Here is a 22490-nt window from a genome sequence, read left to right as displayed (position 1 = left end):
TCTTGCACATCATTTCTCTGTCCTTTTCATTCTGTCAAACACTTGGAATATGCATTTTAACCCTGAGAAATTCCACACTCCCTCTCTCCAAAAGGAACGTATCGCAAACCTTTCCATTTACTTTCTCAACAACCCTCTCGAAGAAGTTCAGTCATGCAAACTCTTGGCAGTCTTGGGTCTCACTTTCAGCCATGATCTCTCTTGAGCAAGCCACATTTCAAAGTTGGCCTCCAAAGCCAGATTGGGTATCATCCGTCATGCAAAGTTCTTCTTTGGCTCAACTGAGCTCATATCCACCTCCAAGGCTTTTATCCGCAGCTTGATGGAGTACTGCCCTCACCATGGGGGAGTGCCCCTGCCTCACACCTTTCTCAGCTTGACGCCATGGAAGCCAAGGCTTTCAAGATCATTGGGATCTCTCCCGTGTTGAAGCTGAATCCATGAGGGCCTATCACTTTGCCATCGCTGACAGGTCGGTGATCTCTTTATCTTCTTCTGCCCCCTCTCTGGTCTTGCACCCTCTGCCCTCTCCATGCTTTGTCTTCCCCAGGTATCTACAGGACGCACATGGTCCACCAGCAACCCCCTCTTAATGAAACTGCCAAAATACAGAAGCACTGCTTACCTCCATTGATATTTTTTTCCTCTTTTTTTTTTTTTTGGTCACCTGTGCAACCAACTTCCACTCTCTTCATTCTCATTCTTCCCTCGAGGTCTTCAAGACAGCTGTTCACCCCCATCTCAAATCATCCCCCATTCAAAACCATGATCTTTTCTACACCTGTTAAACCACCCCCACCCCTCCATAAATTTTGGTTCTGTATCCATCTTGTCCACCCCTTGCGTTCTCCCTCATCTTTACCTGCAGCCCATGCTTGTCTGTCTCCATCTACGTTCTCCCTCCACCCTGCTGTTGGTGTTTCTCTCTTCTGCTTTTCCTTTTGTTATGTTGTGTCCTGATCCGTTCTGTGTTCTAGCTCTTCCACGAGCCTTGACTATGTATAAAAAAAAATCAGTAGATGAAAACACCTGGTGTAACGTGTAGAGTTAAAGTTCGCAGAAAGAAACAAGTGTTCTTTAAGGACACAAAACAACCTCCAATATAATTTATGAAATACTAGTTGGACATGCTTGCAGACTGCAAGCGATACTGGGGTGCATCCCACATGCAGACAATAAATACTGTACAAGTTTTATATGTTTGATGGAGTAGATTGTTGCTTGCATTTTGCAAGCAGCACACTAAATCATCCGTCCGACCATTGTTACCACTATCCGTAAATCTATATCCAGTGAACCCTTAAATATCGTGGGTTTCGACCAATCGCAGGCAACATATTGTGTTTCAATTCAGTTACCATGACACTTCATTTCGAACAATCGTGTTTTTGAGCTGAGAAGTCATCCATCGTTTACATCCGTTTCGATTACCTCCCATTACGAGCCTTTTGGTGTTTGTGTATCCTTAATATTGACACCCAAACGTAAAACGATGGACAAAATTAGTTGTGCCAAAAGGCAGCGAAAGGTTATAAGGTTGTGTGAAAAATCGAGTTATGAGATTGGTTGGCTGGAGGTTGGTGAAAGTGCGGTATCTGTAGGCCGCCATTTCTGCATAAATGAATGAAGTGCGCAGTATATCCGTGAAAGTGAGTCAAAGTGTTGCTGCCAGCGCTCCGCAAAGTACAAAAGTGCCATTCCAGTCCCGTGATCCTTACATTAAAAGGATGGAAAAAGGGCTTGATGTTTGGATGGAGGACCAAACGCAGAAGAAAGTGCCTTTTAGTGGACTGGTGATATGGGAGAAATCATTGCAGATTTACCAACGTTTCCACCATGGCTACCCACAAGTTCCACACCAGCATGGAGGAGCAGAGGAGATTGGGACCACACTCTGTGCAGAGCGTTGGTGGGGCTTAAACAGTCTCCTTGGCTATCGGGCACAATCCTGGACGGGTCACCACTCCGACAGAGTATACCAGCAAGCTGGCACTCATTTCGCCAACCTCAGAAGGATGACAGGCCGAGTCAACCCCACCTGGTATTAATTCAACATCTGAATGGGATTTGAACTCAGAGGACCCAAGAATCCAAAGCCTGCTGCCCAAACCATTAAGCCAACACCGGGCATACGCCAGCACAGGCTGGTTTGAGAACTCCAAAATAAAATTTGGCCTCCATCATGTCAAATTAGTCATGGAAGCAGCTTTGGCAGACCATGATGGTGTGGAAATTACCCACCGCAGCTCATGAAACGAATCGAGGCAAAGCGATTTATGCGACTCACCCATGGCTGTACTCCTTAACCAAAGTGAAACTACCTCGACAGCCCCATGCACCCTCATGGCATGAAAGGAATGGTTTATTCTTTGTTAAAACTTCTTTGGTGGTTGCGAGGAGACACAGTAGACCACGTGGGAATTCTGTTACAATGATAATTCCTCTATTTGAATAACGACTCAATTCAGTGGTAAGCAAAATTGACGTGCTGAGTAGTGTGCATGTAATCTGCAAGGTACAGTGAAGGGTGTTTAACTTAATGTAAAGTTATATAGTGCAATGTACAATGAGCATTATGAATTTATGATATTGCATTAACTCCTCCAAAAAGAAAGGTAGAATGTTTGAACGTTGCTGGGTTTTCTGTCTGTACACCGCTGAGGTTGAAGACCCATGGCTGTGGTTGTGGACCCACCGCTCGGAGACGTTCTGGGCTGAAAGGGTTGAAATCTCTATGAAGAACAGAGCCCAGCTGATCGGGGCAATCAGAAAATCTATCAGTTGCTTATGGGTTAGTAAAGTTATGACTGTAATGTACAGAATGGGAGATGCTCAGCAGGCAGACACGAGCGGAGGAACAGTCGAGCCGGGCTGTGTTGCACAAGCGCGAGCGCGGGTGTACTCTGCCCGCGGCTCTCCTTTATTACGTATGCACACGCACAAGCCGCGTTTGACTACTGCATTCCTACGACGCCTCAGGCGGCGCGCACACCTTATATCCCTTGCAGATACGATGACCACTCCCACACCACCATGCCCTTCCCTGTAGGCCCGCAGACTCCACCACACTCCTCCCCCCTAAAACTATGATTATTAAATGATCACCATTATAAGAAGCATAAACAACACGAAGGACTTCGGTAGAATAACCATGAAAATAAAATGAAAACAGCGAAGTATAACAGCACACCACATCATATAATGCGTGAAAGCGGGTTAATGGAGCTGCCCCGACCAGATTCCGAAGACACAGCACCTCCCAAACTCTGGCCGCGTTACCGATATGAAGCAGCAAGGCGAAAAACACAGCAGCCCTACCCAGCGGAAACGCCCCCAGGCGGCTCATGCTGACATGGCCCTCGCCGAGGTCGTGGCGATCTTTCGAGCCAACCTCCCCCGGCACCATCAAACGCCTCCGGCCCACTCCCCCCAGGCAGACCCGACGTAGATAAACATCCCGAGGCCGGAAGCCCGCTGTCTGGAAGCCGTGGCGCCAGCCTTGATCGACCTTGGCCGGGGGCACTGAACAGCGCCGCTGGCTGTACGCACTTAATGCTCCAAAACAACTCACGCACCACAATCAGTTGAGACGCCAACGCCCGTCTAAATGGCCTTGAGCGAACACAGAGAGCTGCGCTCGCAACCAGAGGTGGGGGTAACGCCGACCAGTGCACCAGCCTTGGTTCCGAGTCGATCTCCGAGACCCACACGGCAGCTAGACGGGAACAATTCCATTTAAACCACACTGCAATCATAGGCTCGTTATAAATCACTACGAACATCACTCGAAGCATTGCAAACTCATTTTTCCGTACAGCGCGGTCTCTTGATAAACTCCCAGCACATGACAAAGCAACTACCTGCGGCCCGGGACAATGGAAGGCCAACCCAACCTTTTTATTCGCCACCACTGCTCCCAAAGCCCCCACATCACATTGATCATAATACCAACCCCATTGACTAGTCTCCGCCAAATCCACTTTCACACGAGAACTGCTGGCATTTATTTCAACAACGTTAAACTGCATCACTAGAGCAAGGAAAAACACATATGCCATGAACAACAACCCACAACCCACATCACAAGTCCGTTTCTTGGTTGTCGACTCGATGTTGTGACTCGCGACTCCCTTTAACGCCATGGGCTCACCGCCACCTGTTGAAGCTGCCTGAACAACACCGACGCGCATTTCCTCACGAACCCTGCCGAAGCGCGGGAACTCATCGCGAGCGAAGCGCGGGAACTCATCGCGAGAACTGATACGGCTCTCGCCGCTCCCGAACCGCACATCACCGCCGCAGGCAGCAACGAACGGTCGCTCCCGCTGCATCGACGCGGCCTCCGCCGCCAGAGCCTCGCCCTCGGTATTCGACGAAGGCCTCGAAGAGAGCACTGGCACATCTGGAGGTACGAACCGGAGATCCAGTCCGAGGTGCGCCAGCCAGTCCCGACCCAAAAGGGCGGGCCCCTCCCCTCGTACAACGAACACCGAGAGCCGGGCGCGTCGATCTCGGTAGCGCACTGAGACGTCGGCCCTCGCAAGCGGTGCAATCGCTTCACCGGTGTACGTGTATAACGACAAGGCCGTCTTGACCAGGCGAATACCGCGAAGACCACGAGCCGCCTGCTCACCCATGACCGACACCGCAGCCCCGGTATCCACGCAAAACACAGTCGGTTGGCCATTCACTTCGACCTCCACCGTGAAAGGCGTCGTCATCTCCGAACCAACGGAAAACAGACTCAACCGTGGTTGCATCTCCTGCTCCGGCTCGCCGGCATCGTCATGCCCCGGTTACAGGCCGATCTCCAGGTCACTGGGGTCCTCCCGCACCTCGTCATCCAAGACCCCAACGGAGGCCCCCGCCATCCGACACACACGCTTCAAATGTCCCATCTTGTGACAATGCAAACACACGGTGTTCTTATACGGGCACATTTGTCGCAGGTGCGGACCCCCACACCCCCAGCACCCCCGGAAAGCCCCTTCGCTCCAGGTGCGACCGTGCTGCGGTGCCCCTTCGCTCCCGGTGCGACCGTGCTGCGGTGCGCGCCCTCGTCCCGCACCGCTAGGCACGCGTGCAACCTGCGGCACTTGAGCCATCACGCGGACTCCGGGCTGCGCGACCTGCGGCACTTGTGCGGTCACCGCGTGGACCTCGGGATTAGCCGACATGCCCCAGCTGGAGCTACTCATTACGTCCTGGCCAGCAATGGTGCGGACATCCGTGAGTGTCTGCTCGACAGACGAAGCAGTCGCGACCGCCGAGTCGAATGTGATGTCGGTCAACCGCAGGATGGCTGCTACCATCTTTGCGTCTCGCAGACCAGAAATAAAACGATCTCTGAGCCGTGCCGGACGCTCCTCTGTCGTGAACTTGCACGGCACAGCCGAATGCTTCACTCGTGCTACGAAGTCTGCAACGCGCTCCTCGCCACCCTTAGCGAGATGATCGAACTGGAACCGCGCGAGATGTAACGACTTCTCTGGCGCCAAGTGGGTCTTCATTTTCGCCACGATGTCCTGAAAGGATAGCACGTCATCACTGGGCCTATTTGGAGCCACCAAATCACTCAGCAGCCGATAGTGCTCCGTTGATAGCGAGGCGAGCAAGATCGCCTTGCGTTTCTCTTCATCCTCTACATCATTCGCCCGAAAGTAGCAACCTAACTGTTCAGAAAACAACTCGAACTCATCTCCCCCGAACACGGGTACGCGTCCATGTGCCGTGCCCCGACCTTCTGCCATGCTCGAGCTGGCAAGACCCTTGGCTCCGTAGCCTGGAACCGCCCGGGTTACTTGCCGCCCTGCACACGCCGATCCGAAGATCCTCGTCAGCCAACTGTAATGTACTGAATGGAAGATGCTTAGCAGGCAGACACGAGCGGAGGAACAGTCGAGCCGGGCTGTGTTGCACAAGCGCGAGCGCGGGCGTACTCTGCCCGGCGGCTCTCCTTTATTACGTATGCACACGCACAAGCCGCGTTTGACTACTGCATTCCTACGACGCCTCAGGCGGCGCGCACACCTTATATCCCTTGCAGATACGATGACCACTCCGACCACTCCCACACCACCATGCCCTTCCCCGTAGGCCCGCAGACTCCACCACAATTACTTTGAGGAAAACAACTATCTTGAGGTTTGCGATTAAGAGAAAGTTAATTAGTATAGAGTGTTGTCGAATGAGTATCATTTTGAACATCCTTTACATGTTGATTTAATTCTTTCGAAATAGGTGTGTGTCCATGCGGGGTTCAGAAGGTGGAACGGAGTCCTCCCAGGTCTCGAAATATTCTCTTCAGTTTCAACAAGGGATCATGATTCACGGACCAAGCTGTGAAGTTTTCTTGTTCTCAAAGTTTAGTTCCGAGGGCTCTTTTCAGGATCGTCACCGAGCCCCGAACAGCTTCCAACTGCAGTTCGTTTGTAGCAATATTCCCAGGAATGGTTTTTAATATCTCCGTGAGGCTCTTCTTGATCATTCCTGCAGATCCAATTATCACTGGTACAATTTTGGCATTCTTCAACTTCCAAGATCTTTTCACATCATTTTTGAAATCTTGGTAGTTGGTCATTTTCTTGATTTCTGCATCGTTTAGACAAAAATCAATGGGTACTGACAACTCAATTAGCAATGTGTTCTTTTTTTTTTTCTTTTTGTAGCTAAGCACGATATATGGTCGCAATGCCTTGTTTTCTATATTCACGCTCGATTGGATCATCAAGTCGGATGTGAGCATAACTTCCTTGTTTTCAATTATTGATTTTTGGTTCATGTTTCCACGAGTTTTCTGAAACTGGGATATCAAAGTTTTTGCAGATGTCCAGGCAGTGGATTACTCTACAAGTTCTGTGTGCCTTTGTGTGTACAGCTGTTCTGACATGTTTTTTTTTTTTACATCCCTATAGGAGGTGGCTCATGCTTTCTGTTTCTACCTTGCAAAATTAGCGCATTTTCCTGACGCTGATCCTGCTCACCAGATTCTCAGCGAGAGAGCCTCGTGAGTGGAGGAGGCCAATGGGCCGACCACGTGCCCCGTGGTTGCAGCAGGTTGACCATCATCTCAAGGAGATGGGGATGGGCCAGGCATCCGCCTGGGGGATGGCCAGACGGAGGCCCCTGCCGTACCGGCGGAAAGTGGACGCAGCGACGCGCTGCTCCACAGCATAAACCCATACCTGACCTGACCTGCCATTGCAAAATCCACACTTGTCCGATTGACTCATTCCTGCAATTTTCTTAAAGCCATTCATGTAGTGTCCCTGGTCTTGGGGATTAATAATGATTCGTTCTCCATCCTAGCTGACCTCATCTTAACTATTCCATTGAGTCTTGTTTGTGTATGCCCAATCTATCCAAATGTTTTTCATACCTTTTCTGGTTTGCTGTCTTCGTGTTTGCATACAAATTGGATTTTGTAGTCTGTTGAACTTTTCATGTACTCAGCCAATCCTATAGTTGTCATTCTGTGCACTTGGTTGAGTTACATCAGGCCGCGATCTCCTTCTCAGCAGGTACATTCTCGGGATGCATTGATTTTTATAGAACATTTTGTGGATAGTCAGGAGTTTGCTTGTTTATATCTGCTTGTGTCCAGTTTATTATTCTGCAGATGTATTGGAACACTCAAACTGCTCGTTGTTGAATGGCTTTGATTTTGTTTCTTGGGGAGAGTTAGGTTTTCAGGATCATCCTCTTTGTATGCAGGTATTCTTTGGTGAGTGTTTCGTGAATTTGTTTGTGACGTATTCGGTAGCCCTCTTCTACTCCAAGGTATTTGAAGGATGCTTCGTTTTCTAGTTCCTGTGTTGTTATATCTAGTCTAATCTTGATGTTGTCCACTTTTGTTGGTTTACCTAGTTCGAATATGCACTTGGCTCATTTATCGAAGCCAAATTCCATTTGAATGTCGTCGAAGTACTGTTTCACTAATTTAGTTGTTCTGCCATTTTTTTGTCGTTCAGTGTGAAGACTTTTAAATATACAATAGATGTCACTTTTCCCGTCTCTTTGGATGTTTTTTAAATTATTATTACAGGTTAGGGTATATCCATGTCCTTGCTCGTTTATGAGGTTGCTCAAAGAGTCCAGAGCCAGGCAGAACAGGAGGGGTGAGAAGCTGTCTCCTTGGAAGATCCCTCGATGTATATTCACCCCTGGTATTTCAATCTTGCCATCTGAGTGCTGCAGTATAAGTGTGGTACTCCAAAGTTCCATTGCCTTCTCAATCAATTTGATTGTTTAGGAATTGCTTTTGTATATTTGCATGCATTTTATCATCCATGAATGTGGGACAGTGTCGAAAGCTTTCTTGTACTCTGCCCAGGTGGTGGACAATTTGGTTATTCGCATTTTGCGGTTTTCAAGAATGGCCTTGTTAAGTAGTAGGTCGTCTGTTGTTCCGTAACATCCTCCCTTACATCGCTTATTTTCTGTCTCTTGCCCGTCTTGCTGTGTTCGGTGGTGGTACGTCATTTCTGTGATGATTCTTCTCGAAAGTTTATGTGCTGTTGATAGACATATTATTGGCTGATATTTTTGAAGTATTTGGGATTCTTCTGAGTTTAGGATGAGGAAGGTGTTACTCTCTGTAAGCCATTCGTCCGGGTGTTTTTTTTCCTCTTGAATAAGTTTGTTGAATACTCTGGTGTAGTGTTTGTGGAGATCATCTTGTTGCTTCAGCCAGAAGCTTGGGATTCCATCCAGGCAGGGCTTTTGAAGTTTGGAATTTTTTTTTTCCAGTTTTCTTCTATTTTTATCAGAGAGAGAGAGAGAGAGTGCATGTGCGTGCGTGCGCGCATGCCACCTTACACATGTTTCCCATTGCATGCTTATTATATTCATTGGCTGTTAATCCCACTTGTTTCCTTCAAAGCTTTTTTGTTCAATTATCAAGGAAGAACTCTGTATATTGGTAATTGTCCATATCAAGGATTGCCAAAATGAGGAAACAGTCAAACCCTGGCACACTTTGATTTCTGGTAAATGTCCCCTTCAACTCCCTTTAATACAATAAATATCCCCTTCAATGGTAAAGAATCACTTAAAAAATTCTGGAATCCAGATCCAGATCTTCACCAACATCGAATCAATTTTTCCGTGTCACACACCTAACCCTAACACCAAGTTTTGTCCGAATCTGTCCACAACTATTTAAGATAGGGCCAAAAAAGATATGTAGCATGCTATCTGTCAATGGTGAAGAATCACTTTTTAAAATTCGGGTATCTGAATCCGGATCTTTACTAAAATCGGATCATTTTCGTCCTTGTCACATACCCAAAGTATCCAACAAGTTTCGTCCGAATCCGTCCATAACTTTTTTGAGATATCCTGCTCACACACAAACAAAGACAGGTAGACAGGGATGAAAACATAACCTCCGTTCCACCTTCGGTGGCGGAGGTAAAAATTGTGACGCACCATAATTACCTGGATTAGGGCTTTTTACTCACTGGAAATACTTTCATTAAACGTCATTATACATCTCAACTAAAACGCTTCACCACTTTATGACTAATAAACGAATATATAGGACTCTGCCAAACTAAAACTAGAGCAAAGTCGATGGTGTGCCATCGCAAATCCCCACGCTTCCAACTGAGAGCGGAATTGAAAGTTGGCAAAAATTTCCATCAGGAATGACCCAATATGAAATCGAGTTGAATTGTTTTTCTGTTTTGACCCCTTTGACCCCCAAGTCCTCACCCTGGAGGAGATAGCATGACGGACGGAGCCAATTACAATACACCCCCTATTTTTCTTTCAAAAAGTGTGGGCATAATGAACACCCCCTGATTGTAAACAAAGTCTATTTTATCATCTGTGTTACAATCACAATCAACTGGATTACATCTAATAATATCTGGTCGCGTGGTCCTTTGGCATCGTACGGTGCTTTGAACCCAAGAAAGCATCGAATCGATGATATTCTGTTTGATGACCTGATCCAGATTTTTTACAAACGGGGAGTATTTTTGTTGTTGTTGCAGCTCTTGTGTATTTACTTGACAGAGGTCAGCTCTTCCGCAGATCCCTATCCATGTTCTCAGACACGTTCGATGGCATTCGCGTCAAGATTGTGCTGTGTCAAGAGAAGCTACTGCAGCTCATTCCTTTTCTTCCAGGTAAAGGTGGCACCATCTTCCTGTATTAAATGTATGTGAAACTTGTGATGCCCCCCAGTATGTGAAAGGGGTACACAAATTCCCCAGTGAGACTCTGCATCCATTCATTCATTCTCCATTGTCTCGCCATCCCCACTGTGATCTTCCCTCATTTTTTAAAGATGTCAGTTAGCCCTTTGTTTTTTCATGTAATATGTTAAAATCTTGCGATTCCATTGACCTGCAGCTTTATCGACTCATTAGGATATTTCTTTGCACTTACTTTAATCACCCTCACCAAAGGAGAGGGTATTGCGTTTGGGTCCGTTTGTTACTTGCAAAATCGAAGATTTTTTCCAAGTATATTGGTTCGTCGATTTTGTTATTCTGTTTGTCGCCTTTTTAAACCAATCGTCACGAAACTTCACCACATGGTAGAGTTTGTCATTAGGAAGAAGCCTCTTGTTTTTGAGGTCCAAAGGTCAACAACTAAGGTGGTATTTCTAAAATCCTCAATTTTCATCCGATTCACTTAACAATTGAAAAGAATTTATATTTCAGGTCACTGAATTCAACCAGACAATTATTTTTGAGGTCAACGTCGACCAAAAGGTCAACAGTCCCAAGGTCAACAACGTAAAGGTGGTCTTTCCAAAATCCTAAATATTGTTACGAATTTGGAATTCAATTGCACACAACATACAGGTTCCCTTAGTCAGCTATGTCGATAAGTGCATGTTCCCTAGATAGCTCACCTTCCATTGTTTAAATGTTCAGAAATCGATTAGATGCGCTGCGGATCGATTTAATAGTTTGAGCAACAATGGAGACGTCCCTCCCCCTCTTCTGCGAAGAGGAAGAAGAACCCTGCCATCCCGTGACGTCAACAACTCCCTCCCACCCGTGGTTGAGCGGGGGTTGGATCACGAGGGCATGAGTCACGCCGGGTGCGGGGGAGGGAGTGGGAAGGATAAAGGGGAGATCCTTTCTTTGTTCGTGTGGGAGTCCCGTGGTAGGGCTGAGTGTGGGCTGAGTTTGTGGGAGTCCCGTGGCAGAGTTCGTGAAGAAGTCCCGTTCTGAGTCACGTGTGCTGAGTCCCGTGTGCAGAGTTCGTGTGCTGAGTCCCGTGGGAGGAGTAAGCTTTTTTGCTTCGGAGAGAGCAGTCGTTCAGCAGGCCATCGGGTCCTGCTTGGCTTGCTTGGCTTGAGGCCTTCGGAAGCTTTTTGCTTCGGCTGGCTCAGTGAGCTTCGGCTGCTGCTTTGTTTTGGAAGGAACTTGAGCCGGTTGTTCGGCTCGAGCTGCGAGTGGAGGCTTCTTCCTCTTCTTCCTCTTCTTCTTGGTTCGTGGAGCTTTTCGTTCTCCATTTTGTTTCCCAGCTTGGTGCGACGCATCGGCCTCTTCTTGGAGTTGGATCCTCGGGGAAGCGACGATCGACAGGAAGGATTGGCGCCTCGTCTCACCGGCACGTGTTGAGAAGCGCGGGAGGATTCGCGGGAGCTCGGGAAGGAACGCGGCTCACGGCGATTTGGATCCAGCTCGCTCTCGCTGGAGCCCGGGACCGGACAAGTTGAAGACCACACGAGGTGGAAAGGTTCGAGTCAAGCTCTGAGTTTCAGCTCACCTGTCCTCCGAGCTGGAGCACGTGATTAAAGGCCTCAGCCACCGTTTCGTGTGTGTGTGTGTGTGTGTGTGTGTTCGTTCGTGCGTGCGTGCGTGCGTGCGTGCACATACGTGTGTCCGTGGGCCCGTCTAATAAGTAGGAACTGCTGTTAAGTGTAAATGACTGTACATAATAAGTAGACGGTTGTAGTTCTTTTGTCATGCTTTTGTTGCTTCTATAATTGCATACGTGTTTTGCCTTATTTAATTGCATACGTGTTTCATTATAATAAATGTCCTTGTGTGAATGTAAACCTGCTCGTTGCGTCGATTCCCTCATTGACTGAACATTTCGTGTGTTGGGAGTTCGAAAGCCGTTGGTTTGCCGTAATAGGGGGACATTTGGACCGACGGTTCTCGGCGATTACGCCGCTCGGAATCGCGCATGGACAAGCTCGCCTCGGCGGTTTGTTCTGTACGAGTTCCGTCGAGGGTGGAATACCCCGGTAGTTGGATCACGTGGGTATTTAAGTATATTGAAGATTGGCAATCGACCCTACCCCACGTGATCTGCCGATTGGCGTATTTCGGTTCTTGTACAAGGACCCGTCGCTCGGAGTTATCCAGGCGGCGATCTATATTCAGGGCGATCGGTCGGGCCGACTCGACTTGCGGCTCCGTTCAGAGCGGTCGGTTGGCGGCTGACCCCCCGGTCTGTAACAACTGGTTGTCAGGAGTGCGATTCGGCCCCTCCGCCTCCGTAGCAAAATTCACGGAGTCGGATCAGGGGTATACGGAGCAAACCCCCCCACCCCCCCCCCCCCCGTGTCCCCAAATTACGAGCGTTATAAATTTTATTCCCAGCACGTAAAATGTTCAGCCAAGGTGAGCGGGGGTAGGAGGGATTAGGAATGGATTTGGAAATGTTGGAATCTATGGCTCAGGACGAAATCACCGTGCAGGACACTCCCATTATGCGCCAGGTATTGTTAATTTTGCTGGCAAAGATGGATGGCATGGGAAGCGAAATGGATGAAAGTGCTGGCAAGATAGTAAGCGACATGGAAACAAATATGCAACAAATGAAAAATGAATGGGGAAACAAAATGGATGGAATGCAAAGCGAAATGAAAAAGGAAATGAAGGAAGAAGTAAAAAACAACATGGATGAGAATATGCAAAAACTGCGGCGTGAGATGCAGCGCATCGAGCGGAGTCTCCAGGCTGGGCAAAAGGCAGTGATGGCAGTTGCGAGGAGCGAAACGTGGGCAGTGGAGCTCATAATGGCGGCGCCACGTGCTGGAGCGAGCGAGCTGAGGGGGAGTGTGGACTGTGTCGGCCCCGCGGTGGAGGACAAAGTAATACGGGGGACATGGAAGATGAGACTCGTGCAGAGACACGGGAGGTAGAAACGGTAGAGGAGCGACTACACGATAAACAGGACACAAAGGACGAACACGCACACATGGAGGTAGTGAGGGACAATGGGGTTGAGCTTGAGGAATGTGTTGGGACCCGATGCAAGCAGCAGGGTAGCCTTCTTCAGGAACGAAGGGAGGAAATGTGCCCCCTTGAGGCAGATCTCGAGCAGGTGGGTCCGGTCGAGCCGAACGAGGTGGAGCGGGCGAGTGCTATTAACGGGTACACGCGCAGCTTGGGGGGTATGGAGGCCCCGGGACCCCTTGTGGTGACGCAAATCCCCAGCGTGGTCGTCCCGGTGTGTGTGGTTACGAGTGTGGCGAAATGCGTGTAAGAAAGCACGCATTGTGTGAGTAGTATGGTGTGTGTGAGAGAGACCGCGTGTGTGAGGTCGCTGTACGTGAGGGAGATGACAGTCGGTATGCGGGAGGACGCAACCGCATCCCCGTGTCCGAGTGCCATGGTGGAGTGTGTGAGCGTCGTGGCACGCAGGAGTGTGTGCGTTGAACGGCGACGACGATGGGACCAGATAAAGGACAAGGGCCGAGTAGCGGCCGTATCTGAATTGAGAACCGTGCGGGGTTTGCACAGCAGCGAGCGCAGGGTCCGTGCTGTGCTACGCACAAGGCCGCCACGTGCGCGGCCGCGCAGGTGAAACCCGGTCCGGAAACGCCAGCGGTGGATGTTAACCGATCCCGCAGACTGACAGAAGCTAGGCTGGATTCGGAATTTGGACTGGATGGGTTCTCCACGCGAGCGTGTTTGTAAAGCTCCGACGAGCAGAGCACGTGTGTTCGCGTGGGGAACCCCTCGAAACGCGGGGCTTGCTTTGAGATGCGCAGAGTGACGTCATGGCTGCACGTGTGTTTGGAATCCGGCAGAAGGGAATTCCTGCCGGAGGGTACCGTCCAAGAGGGACGAGGTGCGTGGGGCGCAAGCAGCTGCCATGACGTCACGGAAAAAGAGCGCGGCTGTGAACTGCCGCGCTGGTGGTGCGCATTATGAAAAAAAACAAGAGTTGAGAAAAGCAAGCCTCGCTTTGGGTGAACAGGATTCCCAGGCAAGGGGTGGAAGACCCCCTTGTTGGGGGGACAGGAAGTACTAGTTAGGAGGATGGGTTAGAGTTAGTGAGACCGGCTTCATGGGGACATGGGTTGTACCTCATGGAGCCCGTGGAATGGATTAGTTAGGGGGATTTTAGTTTAGATTTAGAAAATGGAATTTTTGGATTTTTGGATTTTTGGAGACACGGACAGACTGGAAATGTGTAGTGGAGACGTAGCTTAGCTACGTAGAGTAAATGGAACGTGCATGAGTTTTAAGGGATGACGAGGGAGCACGAGTTAGTCAGGGGATTTAGTTAGAAGGATGGCAGTGTGGAGTGTTGGTGTGAGTTGCGAAATGTCCAAGTGGGTCCAAGTGTGCGAGTGGAGCGAATGTGGTATGCATGGTGCGAATGACTGGTTGGGGGGAGGAGTGATTCCCACCCAAGTGACCCCAGGGTCAGTTTAATGTTAGCTAGTGGGTTATTCAAATTTACTAACAGGAGGTCGTTTTGTTGTTGGTGTCGAGAGAAGGCACGAAACCCGTTTGGAGGGGTGCAAGAGTTCATGGACCGGCTGGGAGCGTGGCTGTGGAAAGTTGAGTATTTGTTTAGTGGGCACCCCAGGCACCGGACTAGTCGGCCAGAGTAGGCCAAGGGCCTAAGAGGGGCCGGGATAGAGTAGTGGGCACGGGCGACCCGTCGGAAACGGGACCCCTAGCGCCAGAATGCCACGGGGGCAGTGTAGTGGGCACAGGCGACCCTCGGAAAGGGACCCGGGGCATCAACACGCCACGTGGGCATCGGAGGGGGGCAATGCCAGAGAGGGCAACCCCCCACATTTATAGGGAGCAGCTAGGTTCGGAGGCAGCCTGCGGGCCTGGGGGTGCCATGATTAGAGTTTGGCAGAGGGGGAGTTCCTGCCAGTTGAGCCACGCTGCCCAGCCAGGAAATTGTGCGAGGGCATGTATGAAAATTTGAGGGCAAAGCCCAAACTTATAATGGACACCAACACAGGTGACGGGAATCATGGTTTTTAGAACCAATAGTTTTAAAGTGTGAGGCGTTTTTGGAAAGCCCTGGGATAGTTTCAGGTTAATGAATGTTAGGGTAGATAGGAGATGTACCCCTTCGCACCATCCATCCCTTCGCTCATTGTAGGCCACTGAACTCACCTTGGTAGATCGCTGAACTCTGCGGAGGCCATTCTGAGGCTTCGTTGGGCCTCGAGACAGGACGCTCGTCTCTCCCTATTCCCCTCCAGAGAGGGAACGTAGGGGTTGTGAGCAGGCTAGGTGGACATGATAGGCTAGCCAGACAAAGACAATAAAGGGGGTTCGGGAGACAATTATAAAAGAGAAATAAAAATAAAGAGGGGCAAAATTTTGTTGTGTTGTGTGGCAAATTAAGGGAGTGGGTATGGACAGAGACAGGCAAAGGTGATAGAGTGGGGGGAGACAGTAGGCTCGGTCTGAGCCCGCCTTCAGAGCGGCCGGCACCACCGCACTCCCTCCAGACCTGATGGAACCACACCAGAGGCTGGCCAGCTTCACCTGCCGGCCTGTTGTGCTGCAGCTGCCTGTTCTGCATGGGCTTACCTTGCCATGCCGAGTTGCCTGCCTCTGCCATGACCCCGTGCCTGCTAGCCCTTGTTTGCGTTTGCCCCTGTGTCCATCCATCACCATGCGTGCCAGGACCATCTAGTTTTGTGAGGACTGCCCTGCAGGCAGCCTGTGCATCCAGTCCATTTTTTGTGTTTTGCGACCATCTCCATCCATTCCCCTGCACCAAAGACTTTGCTATGACTTTTGCCTTTCCCCTTTCACAGATCACAAGTCCTGGGCCATAGTTGGTGTGATGTAATAGATAAGTTAAGATTGTAAATATGTGGAACCACACCTGCATGTTTGTTTTAGCACCAGCAATTTTAGCTAAGTTGTCCGAATGAGTCTGTGAGAGTTTGTTTAGTTAGTTACGCAGCGCATTAGGTTATTTATTTTTGGGACACGTATGAAGAAATGTCACACTCAGGGATCCGGAGGTAGAACGTACTAGGGGAAAACTTACACATGCTGGTCACACGAAAATTTGACGACTCGGGACGAGTCTGTAAAAAGGGGAGGGGGTAGTGTTACGAATTTGGAATTCAATTGCACACAACATACAGGTTCCCTTAGTCAGCTATGTCGATAAGTGCATGTTCCCTAGATAGCTCACCTTCCATTGTTTAAATGTTTTGAAATTGATTGGATGCGCTGCGGATCGATTTAATAGTTAGGGAGCGAACAATGGAGACATCCCTCCCCCTCTTCTGCGAAGAGGAAGAAGAACCCTGCCATCCCGCGACGTCAACAACACCCTCCCACCCGTGGTTGAGCGGGGGGTGGATCACGAGGGCATGAGTCACGCCGGGTGCGGGGGAGGGGTGGGAAGGATAAAGAGGAGATCCTTTCTTTGTTCGTGTGGGAGTCCCGTGGTAGGGCTGAGTTCGTGGGCTGAGTTCGTGGGAGTCCCATGGCAGAGTTCGTGTGCTGAGTCCCGTGGGAGGAGTAATCTTTTTTCCTTCGAAGAAAGCAGTCGTTTGTTTGTCCGCACAGAACTTTCGTATTTTTCTCTGCAACCGCTTGTTGGATTGAGACAAAATTTTCACCATTGGTGCGACGACTCCTGTATAATGTTTTATTGATAAATATGACGTCATAGGTCACGTGGTGTGGCAGCCATATTGGAGAAATGGAAAAAATTTGGATCTCTGTATCTCTGAAACCACACCAAGGAAAAAATTGAAACTTGGCACATAGCAAGTACTCCTCATGGGGAATGAGTTTGTTTTTTTAATGACGTCATAAGGCCCCTCGTTATGACGTCATAATTGCATATTTAGAATGTCACATCCGATCAGTATAAACATTTTTGAGGGTTATCTGGGGATAAAATGATCCACAGAAAAAAAAAATTCATGATGTAATCAGTTACGTGATTCGGCAGCCATATTGTTTTGAAAAAATAAAAAAACTTCAACAATCTTCTTCTCTGAAGTGGCTGAACAAATTGAGGCGAAACTTTACACGTATGACCGCCTGTCCATGAGGAACAAAAGGTTCACACATATGATGTCGTAGGTCACATGGTTTGGCAGCCATATTGGATTTACCCTCAAACCTATAAAAATACACCACTCAAAAGAAGTCCTACCGAGGGTCTGCAATCTATAATTGCTCTTTTTCTTGTTGCCTTTTTCTTTCCCACCATCCTGTTATCACTTTGTGGACCTTCAACATTTCTGTTGTCTTTCTGTTTCACAAGCATCGACTTGTATTTTAAAAATAAGACATAACGCTTAGCTTGTAGGCAAGGTAAGGTTTGGAAAGCAAGACATGGGATGAACGAAAGTTTTGATGGGCTTCTGGCCCACGAGCCAATAATGTGAAATGATAATTTAAGGGGTAGTCAACCAAACGTGCATCAATGGTTTGTACAAAAGACAGATGTTTCATAATTTATATCAACTTCTTTATTGCATGCATTCAGTGTTTGAACTGTTAAGTTTTCAAAATGATAACAGATAGTCTCTACAAGGGCTGAAAGTAAATAACCGTCAAACACTTGAAAATGATGCAGTGCAGGCCCTTAAGAGAAAACTTCAACTCAAGGGTTACTCACACCTTTTTGAATACAATTCATTATATAATCGAGCACAGTACTGCATTTTGAATTTTTATAATTACTAGTATAACACGTTTTAGAAATACAATATAAATTTATGAGGTATTTTGAATCTTTATAGAGCTAGGCCCTTTCCGCTCAGCAATTCTCACAGCCGTGGCATGCGGCAATGTATTGAAGGTAATTAAGTGCAACTGGAACAGGTAAAAGCAGTCGGTTTTTGATCTAACCTTAATGGTTAATTAGTGTTGTCACTGCGTATATTAAAAAATTAAGGCACCATCAACTAGTATAGCTTTTCAGCAGGCAAGGTTCAGGACTGACATTCCAACTGCGGTGGGTTTCATCCGAGTGGTCGACGCATCTGACCTGAGCCATGCCTGCTGAGCTGTTGCAATAACTGATGGTTCATTCTTGTTTCAATTCACATCTTTCCAACTACAACCAGGGTTGGCGTCAGGAAGGGCATCCGGCCATAAAAACATTGCCTCAAGAAAAAGCCAAACCCCTGCACAGCAGGGAAAAATGGCTGTAAAAACGGTCATCCAACTACAACCCCTTTTTTTCCGAATTTAGTTGATAGTTGTAGTAACCCAGAACTTTGTCTGACAAACCCCAAAAGGATTTTCCGAAATCTTATTCATATACAATATTAAATGATTTTTCCATGTTTTGCCAAGCAGTGTTTGAGTTAGGTCCTAAAACCCGTGCAATCGTTTGTAATGAAAGTCCGTTCTAAGACAAAGCTGCTGGAGGGACGTGTGCTCCCAAGCAGATGAAGGAATATCGGATCAATGCCAAGAAGATCAATGCGGTAGATCCTTTGGCCCGATCGTGGAGCATGAGAAACGTGGGAAGAACCTCGTAGCACGGATAACTTTGTGTCATAATTGATTGACTTCAACTTATAAACATGTTTCAACAGTAAAAGCAATAAAAGTCCAACATTTCCTCCTGCTGCTTACTCTTTCATTCCATTCTTTTACTCTCACATCTGCTCAATGGAGAACTAATTAATCGCATATTTCCTGCCACGTAATTCAAGCACTAATTTTATAGTGGTCTTTTTTTCACGTTTCATATTGCATGCAGGTTTACGGTGTACAGTAATACAGCATTTGGAGTATAAACCTGAACCAACACCCTTCGATGCATGAGAACCTTTTCCCCTCCCAATGAATCGTTGTGTGCATGCCTTTTGCGTTCTCACAGTAATGTTCCAATGTTGATGTGGTTTTTTTTTTCTTCCAGCAACATTGAATGAGCACAAGCGTCTTCGTCTCAAGTTGGAGTAATGTACACACGACACAGAAGGCAGCATGGACAGCATGGTGCACAGGTAGTGTACTTACCTTTTGAGCTTACTCTGGGTTCGATTCCTGATACGACTAAAACTGTCGGAATGGTGCTTCGCTTGGAGAGTGTACTCACAGAGGATGCCGCCCTCAAATGGACATTAAGCAAGACGTTCCATCTGCTGGGATTATTTTGGGACGTTAAAATATCCCATTGTATCTTGCAAAGTGTAGCTGCGTTTTCAGCACCACCCTCAACAGATTCAAACTACGACTATCGGGGATGCCTCTTCGTGGTGATTGTACCCCCCCCCCCCCAACGCAAGTCAGGGGCCAAATTTTCCCTGCTGCTCAGATTTGACAGGGCAGCACGTTCACAGTCAGAGTGACTGTCGTTCCCCATAGACTGACCCTTTCTCTCTTCTCTCTGACTATGTCGTGGCCCTGACTATAGAAGGTGGGGGTACACTATCCTGTGATGAGGGATCTGTGGGTCGTTCCTGGGAGATAGATCGGCTACCTCCATGCCATGGGCTTGTTCGAGAGAACTGTCTGTTGGGGCCATATAACAAGAGATTCAAAGTTCCTGCCGAAGTCATGTCCATTCAAATGGTTCACCCACTAACCAGCCAGGTTGTGAAAGACTTAGGAGCAAAAACCTTTCCGCACCCGACCCCACAAAAAGGTGGGAATAATTGAGGCCGGTAAATGTAGTCGTACAATGGTTGACACAATACAGTAATCCGTGTGGACAGGTGGCCATCGGCGCAGGAGAATGTGCACCATCATTTTATTTAAAAGCAATTGCCAAAGCATTTTCAGGCAGTCTTTTAGGGAAGTTTAAAAAGTGGTCATTCAGAGCCCTTTTATAATCTTACTTTTTAATCTCTGTACTTTGTTTACAAACGTAGTGCAATAATAGCATCTTTATATTAAAAATAGCTAATTCACACAGGCAATGTACAACCATAACCAAAATCCTTAAACAGTCAAAGCCCAAAGTGTTCAATAAGGCTTAAAAGCGCTATCATAAGTAAACAGGGTAAAAAAAAAAGAAGAGCAACATATTTTTTGAAAAAGGTCCACATTACAGTCATACAAACAATAACTTCAACATGTGAATGTAAGAGTTTCTCCAGGTGAATCGGCAAAGCAATTTGATTTCTAGGAAATAGAATGATAAAAGTTCCAAAATTTTGGTTTGCTCTATTTAAGGAAATATGTACATCATTCTGCTCTCAACAGCACACACACACACCTTTTGACTTCAGGACATGCCGAAGTGTTTTTTTTATGTTGGAACTCAACTTCTTCACGATAAGTAACCTTACTTTCGAAGGACGACGGTGTCCTCCTACTCCACAGTCTTTAACGAGGATAAATTTCATCAATCAAGTTCTATGGAAATAATTACAGGTCACAAAAATCCATTGTACCTGTCCAAGCCTCACCGTGTCATTTCAAGGCCACGTTATAGTACAGCATTAACGTCCCAAGCCGACTCGGCCACAATGGCCAACGAGACCTATTCAAGACAGGAGCAAATTGCTCGCTTGTACATTCAGCGTCCAGATGAGCTGGTTCCAGAGAATTACGTTGCACAAAAGTTCCTCACTTTTCTTCAAGTGTTGACGATCACTGTAATCTCGCAACAACGATAATTGTGCTATAACGAATTGAAGAGGGTGTTTTTGATCAGGTGTAAAGTTTTTGAATGAAAAAGGCAATTGCATTGCTTTTAGATGTTTCAAAAGCAAGGTGAAGACTCTTCCAGCATCCATGACCACAAACCAAAAGACGAAATTTTGGAACGTGAAGACTATTTTCTTTCACCAACCCTGGCCGAAAAGTCGTTTCTAACCGTCTGGGTGAACCTGGGCAGGAAACTTAAACATCCAAGTCGCTAAAGTAGAGACACTCCATCCCAGGAGGCCTTTTCGCCTCCTGAACGCTAATGTGTGGTATAAATGGGCCTTTAGTGACCGCTCAAAAGAGCAAATGACTATTTAAGTCGTTTCACAATTATCTCATCAGAATGAGTGAAAGTTTGCGTGAAACTTAAGTGTTTTGTGCAAATTTACAAGAACTCAACAAATTACAATCAAAGTATTTCCTTTAGATCTGGCTATTGCTGAGAGTAGAGAGATCGACCTCTTTTCTTTTTCTTCTTCTTCTTACTCCGTCCCTCCATCGTGAGTTTCAACTTCTGTTTTCTGCCGTGATGACGATGTCTATAGTAGCGACGGGCATGCCTCAGCACCGCTTCAATAGTTTCTGAGACTGTATCAAGTCCAACACTTGTGCCTCGACTGTCTGTGCTTTCATCAATGGCTTTTTGTGAGTCTCCAGGCACCCGTCTTAACATCCCATTGTATTCCTTGTGGATGTGAGATGCGGGTTCTTCTTCACTGCCATCGGTTTTCCCCTTCACCTCAAACATTTGCAGGAAGTCAGTGTTTCCTTTCAGGGTTTTCTTCCTGGCTTTATTTGGTGTAGGTTGAAGACTTTGGAACAGCAATTCGTTACCAGGCTCCTCCATTCGCCATCGTTTGCGGTGCTTTAACCGTTCACCAACACCTCCTTCGGTAGCACCTGCAAGCAAATGTGGTTCTCACGTCACAAAAACCTCCCTCCCCCAATTGACTCTCAAACAAAGCATTTGCAAATCGGAAGTAACTTTACATCTCCAAGTTCAGAAAAGATATCATTCATTTTGATCTAGTTAATCGACAAAGTACATACTCAAGAACAATCTATATATTCTGCAGCAAGTGTATGTCATTATGTATGTGTGTATGTATGTCCACTCTTCACCCATTGGTTGGACAGCTGACCTGACATCACCTACAATTGTAACCTGAAATACTTAACCTAAAGTGCCCAGAGGACCCAAAAGACCACCCCCCCTCCCCCGCCTTAAAGACACAAAACACCCAAACGACCACTGAGGACCGGAAAGACCCCAAAGACCCAGAAGATTGAAAAGACCTCAAAGACCCAGAAGATTGAAAAGATGCCCAAGACCCTTAAACACCCCAAAGACCCAAAATATCCCAAACAAAGAAAAGACCCAAAATACTGAAAGTAATATCCAAAAGACCTCAAAGTCCTCGAAGACTTTTAAATACCCAAAAGACACTGAAGACCCAAAAATGCCCCAACGACCCAGAAGACTCAAAATACCCCAAAGACCGAAAAGATGCAAAGAACCCTGAAGACCCAAAAGACCCCGAGGAACAAAAACACCCAAAAGACCCTGAGTGCAGAAAAGACCCCAAGGACCCTGAAGAGTGAAGACACCCAAAGGTCCCAGAGGATGCAAAAGACTTCGGGGACCCCGAACACCCAAAAGATCCA

The 22490-nt window shown here is 47.5% G+C and overlaps 2 protein-coding genes across 6 annotated transcripts in view; one reads left to right on the top strand and one right to left on the bottom strand.

The window, feature by feature from the left end:
* Positions 1 to 22490, top strand: part of LOC147015973 (GON-4-like protein) — a 216485-nt gene that overhangs the window by 186381 nt on the left and 7614 nt on the right. For 2 of the 4 annotated variants that reach the window (XM_085848644.1, XM_085848646.1), the window contains one exon: positions 6987 to 10011. In XM_085848644.1, the coding sequence (XP_085704770.1) occupies positions 6987 to 7249 (263 nt within the window). In that variant the 3' untranslated portion in view covers positions 7250 to 10011. Of the gene's footprint in view, positions 1 to 6986; positions 10012 to 10058; positions 10134 to 19089; positions 19178 to 22490 lie in introns of those variants that run through there. The other 2 variants (XM_085848645.1, XM_085848643.1) reach the window with 2 other exon arrangements.
* Positions 19884 to 22490, bottom strand: part of LOC147015972 (uncharacterized) — a 28061-nt gene continuing 25454 nt past the window's right edge. For both annotated transcript variants that reach the window (XM_085848651.1, XM_085848652.1), the window contains one exon: positions 19884 to 21725. In XM_085848651.1, coding sequence (XP_085704777.1) covers positions 21259 to 21725 — 467 coding nt within the window. In that variant the 3' untranslated portion in view covers positions 19884 to 21258. The remainder of the gene's footprint in view (positions 21726 to 22490) is intronic.

Source organism: Eptatretus burgeri, chromosome 12 (assembly GCF_056783735.1).
Source record: "Eptatretus burgeri isolate ZD-2024b chromosome 12, Ebu_testis_v1, whole genome shotgun sequence".
Lineage (NCBI taxonomy): Eukaryota > Metazoa > Chordata > Myxini > Myxiniformes > Myxinidae > Eptatretus > Eptatretus burgeri.
This window is presented reverse-complemented; position numbering and strand designations above follow the sequence as displayed.